At 39.8% G+C, this 8,761-nt stretch overlaps 1 protein-coding gene and 1 pseudogene across 1 annotated transcript; one reads left to right on the top strand and one right to left on the bottom strand.

Moving 5' to 3' along the window:
- Positions 1 to 1,134: 1,134 nt before the first annotated feature.
- Positions 1,135 to 2,517, bottom strand: LOC122076425 (uncharacterized mitochondrial protein AtMg00860-like). Its single transcript, XM_042641722.1, has 3 exons — positions 1,965 to 2,517; positions 1,574 to 1,686; positions 1,135 to 1,206 (listed from the first exon to the last, which is right to left on the bottom strand). Exons 1-3 carry the CDS (start codon positions 2,515 to 2,517, stop codon positions 1,135 to 1,137), a joined length of 738 nt encoding a protein of 245 aa, XP_042497656.1.
- A 5,610-nt stretch (positions 2,518 to 8,127) lies between these two features.
- LOC122077684 lies at positions 8,128 to 8,245 on the top strand (annotated as a pseudogene).
- Positions 8,246 to 8,761: the final 516 nt, after the last annotated feature.

Below are 8,761 nucleotides of genomic sequence, written 5' to 3'. Positions count from 1 at the left end.
GGGGTATAAATATTAGGTTAGGGTGTTACAATTTCCCCCCTCACAAAAATTTCGTTCTCGAAATTTATGAGGCATAACTGGTAATCCAAACAATTCTGGATACTTTTCTTTAACCTCATCTTCTCTTTCCCAAGAGGCTTCTTGCTTTGGGTGGTTTTTCCATTTCACCTTTACATAAGAGATGGTACGATTCCGGAGCTGATGTTCTTTTCTATCAAAGATTCCTTCAGGTTTTTCTTCATAACTCAAATCATCATCCAGGTCCAATGATTCAATAGTAGGCAGTACATGTTTAAGGTCAGGAACATACTTCTTCAGCATTAATACATGAAAAACATTGTGAAACCTTTCTAACTTTGGCGGCAATGCTAATCTGTAAGTTATCTGGCCAATCCGATCCAAAATCTCAAATGATCCCAAATACCTGGGACTCAATTTTCCTCCTTTCTCAAATCTTCTTATACCCCTTACTGGTGAGATTTTCAGAAAAACCTTATCACCCACATCAAATTCTAAAAGCTTTCTTCTACTATCTGCATAGCTCTTTTGTCTGGATTGGGCTGCCTTGATTCTTTCTCTAATTATATCAACCTTCTCCGAGGTAGTATGTATCAGTTCTGGCCCCAAAATTCTTCTTTCTCCAACTTCATCCCAATATAATGGAGTTCTACATTTCTTTCCATAGAAAGCTTCAAATGGTGCCATACCAATTGTTGTTTGGTAACTATTGTTATATGCAAATATAATCAAAGGCACATGCTCATCCCAACTATAACTCATATCTATGGCACAGACTCTCAACATATCTTCCAAAATTTGGATGGTCCTTTCTGATTGTCCATCAATTTGTGGATGAAATGCTGTGCTAAAATTCATCTTGGTCCCCATTGTCTTTTGCACACATTCCCAAAATTTAGAAGTAAACTGGGAATCACGATTAGAAACAATACTGACAGGCACACCATGATACCTCACAATATTATCAATATATAACTGTGCCAATTTCTCCATAGAATGAGATATCTTCATAGGTATAAAATGTGCTACCTTTGTTAATCTATCAACAATCACCCAGATAGTATCATTCTCCTTTCTAGTCCGTGGTAGCCCTGTCACAAAGTCCATAGTAATATGTTACCACTTCCATTCTGGCACTGGAAGAGGCTGTAACAGTCCATGGGGTCTCTGTCTCACTGCCTTCACCATCTGACAATTCATACATTTAGTTACATATTCTGCCACATCGTTTTTCATGTTATGCCACCAATATAGTTTCTTCAGATCTTTATACATTTTGGTACTTCCAGGATGCAAAGACTAAGGAGTGCTATGAGCTTCATTCAAGATCAACTCTATCAATTTCTCCTCCTTTGGAACACATATCTGTCTTTAAACCACAAAGTTCCATCCTTTAATGAAAATCTAGGATCTTTCCGTCTCCCAACATTGATAGCATTGATTGTCTTAACATATCATCTTTGGGTTGAACTTCCTTAATTCTTTCAAATAAGGTGGGTTCAATCACAAAGGTGGCAAGTGTCACATATTTAGGTGTTCCCACCTCTGTAATTACTTCCAAATCAAACTTTCTTGCTTCTTCTATCAACATCTGATTGGTAGTGAGAGCAGCAAGTGTAGTAGTCTTATGCTTTCGGTTCAATGCATCAGCTACTACATTAGCTTTCCCTGGATGGTAATGAATTGTGCAATCATAGTCTTTCAGTAACTCCAACCATCTTCTTTGCCTCATGTTCAATTCCTTTTAAGTGAAGAGATATTTAAGGCTCTTATGGTCACTGTAAATTTCACATTTTTCTCCATACAGATAGTGATGCCAAATTTTCAGTGCAAAGATAACGCTGCCAATTCCAGATTATAGGTAGGATAATTCTTTTCATAATCCTTCAATTGTCTGGAAGCATATGCAATCACTCTTCCATTTTGCATTAACACACATCCCAAACCTTGTTTGGAAGCATCACTGTATACTACCATACCTAAGGTACCATCTGGAATAGTAAGGACTGGAGCTGTTACCAGTCGATTCTTCAACTCTTGGAAACTATTCTCACTTTCTTCTGTCCATTCAAACTTGACTCCTTTTCTAGTCAACTGAGTCATAGGTGCAGAAATCCAAGCACAATTTTCAATAAATCTTCTATAGTAACCTGCCAAACCTAGAAAACTTCGAATCTCACTGACATTCTTTGGAGACTCCCAATCTAGCACTGCTTTAACCTTTCCAGGATCCACCTCTATGCCTCTTGCAGATACAATATGTCCCAAGAAATTCACTTGTGATGACCAGAATTCACACTTGCTAAATTTAGCATCCAACTGCTTCTCCCTCAACCTTTGCAACACAGACCTCAAGTGATTTGCATGATCTTCTTTACTTTTGGAGTAAATCAGAATAGCATCTATGAACACTATGACATACTGATCCAACATATCATGGAATACCCTATTCATCAGTCCCATGAAGGCTGCTGGAGCATTAGTCAATCCAAATGGCATAACCACAAATTCTTAGTGGCCATACCTAGTCTTGAAAGTTGTCTTTTGTATGTCACTCTCCCTGATGTTCAACTAATGATACCCAGATCTCAGATCAATCTTGGAGAAAGTAATAGCACCCTGCAACTGATCAAACAAGTCATCAATGCGGGGTAGTGGATACTGGTTCTTAATAGTCAATTTGTTCAATTCCCGATAATCAATACACATCCGCATACTCCCATCTTTTTTCTTTACAAATAAGACTGGAGCTCCTCAAGGTGATACACTGGGGCTAATAAAACCCTTCTTCAATAAATCCTGCAATTGCTCTTTCAATTCCTTCAATTCAGCAAGAACCATTCTGTATGGTGCTCCAGATACAAGTGCTGCCCCAGGTATTAAATCAATGCAAAACTCTATCTCCCTATCTGGGGGCACACTACATAGATCTTCAGGAAACACGTTAGGAAATTCTCTTACTACTTCTAACTCTTCTAGTGTTGCATTCTTCTTGGTAGTATCCCTGACACATGCCAAATAGGCTTCACATCCTTCTAGTAATTTCTGAACTTGTATGGCAAAAATTAGTAATTTTTGAACTTGTATGGCAGAAATTAGTAATTTCTTGGCCTTGTCTCTCCTATGCCCTTGAAATGTAAAATCATCTCCATCCCGAGGTTTAAACAATATCTTCTTCTCTGCACAAAGTACACAAGCTCGGTATGTTGACAACCAGTCCATTCCCAGTATCACATCAAAATCCTTCATATATATGCAAATTAAATGGGCTATCATATCTCGACCACACATCTGGATCACACATGGTTCATATACATCCTCCAATTCCACTATAAACCTAGTGGGTGTGCTAATCATCAACTTATGTGCTAACTTTTTCAGTTATATCCCCATTTTTGTAGCAAAATGTGAAGACACAAAAGAATGAGATGCACCAGAATCAAACAATACAAATGCTGGTACTGTGGATACTAATATTGTACCTGTTACAACTCCAGGGGCAGTGTCAGCTTCCTCAGCTAACAATGCAAGCACCTTCCCAACTACTTGTGGCTTCTTGGTGGATGCAGATGAAGAAGTCATATTTGGCCCTCCTGGCCTCTGGGGACAAGATCTGGCCAAGTGTCCTGGCTGTTGGCACACATAGCACCTCATAGATAGAGGCTGGGTAGTGGTGGTTGCTGGCCGGGGCTAGGTAGATGCTTGACCTAAGTCAATCTTCCTAGGCACAATAGGAGTAGATGTAGCTCCCTTCACAAACTTCCCAAACTGCCTTTCAGTTCCCGTTGCCTTGGCTTTCCTCACTGCCTGAATTAGATAGCCCTCTCTCTGCTTGTCTTCAATGGATTTGGAAATCTGAACCACTTCAGTATATGTCTGAAGCCGGTGTGCAATCAACACAGCACCAATGCTAGATCTCAGCCCTTTCTCAAATTTCTTAGTTTTTGCCCTGTCATTCTTCATATGCTCAGGTGCAAAGTAGTACGATGCCTCAAACTGTTGCTAATACTCTAATACTGACCTGGGACCTTGTACCAGTGCCATGAACTCAAATTCCTTCCTGTCTTGTAAATTTATAGGAAAGTGATTCCCATAGAAGACTTCTACAAACTGGTCCCATGTGGGGTATGGATATGTGGCAGCCTTCCACTATGCATGAGCTTCATTCTGCAATTGGTAAGTAGCACACAAGATCTTCTGTTCATCATTACAGCCCAAAACTAAGAAAGCCTTCTCTACTCCTTCTATCCATTTGGTAGGAGCCAATGGATCATGTGTCACCCCACTGAAATATGGAGGTCAATACTTCTGAAACTTTTCCATCAGCTTGCTAGTATCAGTCCATACCTATACTACTGGAGGGGTTCCTGGAGTCTGTTGCCTTATGAGTGTTCCCATAGCTGGTGGTGCTTGGGATGTTTGTCCACTAATAGTTTGACCAGTGGCTGGAACTCCAAATGCAAACACAGGGTTAGGAGCAGGAGCTGTAGGGGTTGGTGCCATAGATACATGGCTTGCTGGTGATTTCCTGGCACGTATGACAGTGACCAATTCTTCAACCATTGCTCTTTGCTGCTGCATATTTTGCTGTATGGTTCGCTGTAGCCCTTCTTGTATCCCTTGCATCATATTTGTTACAATGGCTACCACATCCTTTGTTGTGATCACTGGTGGTGCAGGTGGTGGCACAGGTGCCAGTGCTGCTGCTGCAGGGGCGGATGCATGTAAGGGTAAGGTCACCCCAGCTGCAGTCCTCCTTCTTACCTTATCCTCTACTGGCACATGAGGAGTAGCTCTAGCAGCCCGACCCCTCTTCCTTGGCTGTAGCTCATATTGAGGTTGAGCACATCTTGGTGGCATTTTTGGGAATTCCTGTAAGATAAATAATTGATTAATTCCCAAAGGCTCAACACATATTCAGCAAGGATGAGTCATACAGCATGCTTCACATAAAATTAGTGCCTTGGTGTCTAACCGAGAGTGCATATACATTCATAGTTTAAATACAATATTTCCTTTCCTTTCTCTATTGGACATCTTTAATCACCACAACAATGTTTCTCTAAATTTGATGTTTTATTTTGAAACTTTTAATTTATTAAGTCCTATGACACTGGATATCCTAAGGTCTTGTGGGTTATGATACTTTTTCCCAAGTCTTAGCTCTGATACCACTCTGTCACACCCTACCTCAAATAGGCTAAGGCATGCGGCACTGGACATCTCACTATATCCAGTCAGCCTGTTTCTCCAAGATCTAGACTAGGGCAGATTGTAACACCACAATTATACTACGAAAGATTAGAGTTTATATACATATGCATAGTCCAACAAAAATATCTTACATAAGCTCCAGTGCCAACAAAGTGATAAGATATATTTACAATTATCCATATGAGAGTTACATACCTTACAAAAAGAGAATATCCATAGTTTACAGTATCTTAATAGTAGACTATATACATCAGAGTATGCATCAACAGGAATATATACACAAAAAGATATAGGAATAGTCCATCCTATTCCTCAGAAGAACTTGCCTCCATAGGCACAGTCGTCGCATTCGTAGTCGAGTCCATGGTCGATTCCATCTTCTTGAAGATTGGCCAAGATATCCATAGCCACTATCTCATAATCAGAGCAGGAAGTCGGCAAAATATTGGGTCCAACCTCGACATCTAGAAGGAGTAAATGGAAGGGGTGAGCACTGGTAATGCTCAGTGAGGGGTGGGGGAGAACAAGCACACACATCCATATGCAATGCATGCTCACACATAGAGAATGATTCTCATGAGTCCATTTAATTAGCTATACAAAATTCCTAATTCATTACTAGGTCTCATCACCTACGGGTATAAGTGCTACCAATGTAGGTGGCATACCCTACCCTGTACGTTGGGCCTTAGGTATACAAGGTACGCCGCAGGCAGGAGCCAGCCAGTGCCAGTACGGTTCCCGGGCCACACCGGCTAACTCCTAAAAGATAACCCCGTATCATAAAGATATTCACAGGCATACAGTACATCGTATCCTGTCTCACATCCATAATTGATACCACACATCTCATCACAAGTGCACTGCTGATCAGGCAGCCACATAATTCGGGATTAGTCCGTACCTAACCCCCTACGGACAAAGGGGTGTTGCACTTGGGGTTGTGATACCTAACCCAGCATTCTAAATGATGCACAACCAATCATTGCAATCACACATACAAATATGGGCACCTGCACGTGACCCATCTCATCTGTCTTACCTTTCTCATTTCCATTCCATCTCATTCCATCACAATAGTACCATCAAAGAATAAATGCAGGTAAATGTAAATGCACATACACAAGCAATTTAATGCATAAACAATATTAAACAAACACACCAAAACAATTGGGGGTTGAGAAGGGCACCCACTCACCTTGGTATTCAATTTTGGCAAGTTCACTTCTTAGATTCAAGAAAATTGCCACACTGTCACTTATATTCCCTATTCAACAAATATTTAAATCATTAGGTACATCACAAAATCCTACATTTGACCCACTTGCTTTAAGTATAACTGTTCCTTCTCATATACATATTGATTCCTTAATTTCTTAAACATTTTCTATAGTAGAATTAGATATAGAGAATCACTAATAGATCCTCATTGGATGAAGGGGTTTCATCCATACTTACAGTCCTTGAGGTCATATGAAATTCCAAACATTGGACCCTACAGTCATAGGTTGTGTTTCTCATTAATTCTTATATATACAAATCCAAACTTATGTACAAAGGTCTAGTAACCTGTTACACAGCCCATCTGGCTTTGGGAACCCTAATCGGTGGGTTACCTAGGTCAAAACCGGCTGGCCAATTGGGACCTGTCGGTCTTCCTTTTATTCTACAGAATCTGGTTCTGCCTTTTTCATACTCTGTACCATGGTTGCTGTAGTGCCCGAATTGCATCAATTTTTCATTCTGAAATTCCACTACTTATCTTAGGTCAGTAAGGAAAAGGTTAAATGCCAAGTTGACCCAATTCTGGGTTTCAATTTATTACACCCACAACTGATATAATCCAATTCTGCAGGATTTTAGGAATTTAAAGAGATCTGCAGAATTAGGATATTTCTCATGCCTTGGCCATCAATTTGAGATGAACATTTATAAGTACTAACCTAACCTAATTAATTCAGCCTCTATTGCATAATTCCAGCTTGAATAAAATTATGTTCCTAGGGTTTTGGCAGAATTTCCACTATATCAACCCTATTCCAGCTCTTATTGCACAATCCCTACAGAAAAAGGAGTCATAGGTTCTAGGGTTTAGGAGGGTTCGGGTTTTTACCAATTGGGTCCCCAATAGCCCACAGAAATCAGGGCTTTCTTTACTGGGCAGCTATTCTACTCACAGGGATTCCCTGGCAGTAAACAATTGGGTAAAACCCTAACTTTAGATGCCCAATCTACATGAAATTACTTAATTAACCCTCCTGCAGTAGTAAGTTCACTTACCTGGGTGCAGAGTTGATCTAGGAGCAGCCTGAGGTGAGTGAGTTCCTTCCTCGCTTCTCTTTCTTTCTCTTCCTTCTCTTTCCTTCTTCTTCTTCTTCTCCTTTCTTTCTTTTTCTCCTTACTGTTACAACAGCCACGATTTTTATGAAATCTCAGCCCATTATAACCCTTATATAGGGCAACCTTAAGTCTGTTTGGCTGGCTCCCTTTTATTTCCATATACATTACATACATACTATATATATATATATATATATATAAAATACCTAGTAGTTTATAAATTCATTTCCTCCCATTTATTTATTAGTATAAAATATGCATTTCATACCTCATTTAAGTGTCTTCCCATAGGGGTATAATGGGAATTTACACAATGTAGGTGTGGGCCCCACAACACAACCCTAGATGTTGCATATAATACCTAATTTAACTAATATGTAATTAAAGTTGTAAATTTATTATTATTATTATTATTATTATTATTAATTTTTTTTAACCCTCAGTTATGTCTCTTTTCATAGGGGCAAAATGGGAATTTTCATAGTAGAGGTGGGCCCCACAGTGCAAAAACCCAAAAATTACATTTTGCCAGGCTGGTTTTGCACCTATTGGTTTGGGTGCGATCATACTAGCACAGCTGCACCGAATCCCATCCAAACTCCGTAGTTAAGCATGCTTGGGTGAGAGTAGTATTAGGGTGGGTGACCCCTGGGAAGTTCTTATGTTGCACCCCTTCTTTTTTTTTCTTTTTTTTTTTATACTTACTCTTATAATTAACTTTACCTCTTTGTCCACACCTCCTGATGAGGTCCCCAATGATATTGGCAGGCTGAACAGGAGCAAGTGGGGTCACTTCTGCCTTATTGGCACTCCACAGCTGCCAACCATGCCAACATTGGCTTCCTCTACTCTTTTTTCTTGCCTGTCCACAAGTAAGGGTATAAATAGCAGGTTAGGGTGTTACAGAATATTTTATGCTCGCAAGGAGCCATGCATGAGTCAACTTCCAAAAAAGTCATCTTCAATGCCAAACATGCCCCCGAGTGGAATTAAGCCAAAATTGTCAGTTTCAGACCCAAAAATCTCCTCCCTTGCTCCTATCTTTTTCTTCTCTCTTGCCTTCGTTCTTCTCCTTCTCCTTTTTCCCTTCTCTCCTTTTCTTATCTTAAAAATTTTGTAGGCAATAAAATGAATGAGCTAATGGCTCTATTTATAGTAACTTAAGTGAACTAAGGACTGTTTGGGAAAT

Source organism: Macadamia integrifolia, chromosome 4 (genome assembly GCF_013358625.1).
Source record: "Macadamia integrifolia cultivar HAES 741 chromosome 4, SCU_Mint_v3, whole genome shotgun sequence".
NCBI classification, from domain to species: Eukaryota; Viridiplantae; Streptophyta; class Magnoliopsida; order Proteales; family Proteaceae; genus Macadamia; species Macadamia integrifolia.
Note: the sequence above shows the minus strand (reverse complement) of the source record. Positions and strands in the feature narration are given on the sequence as shown.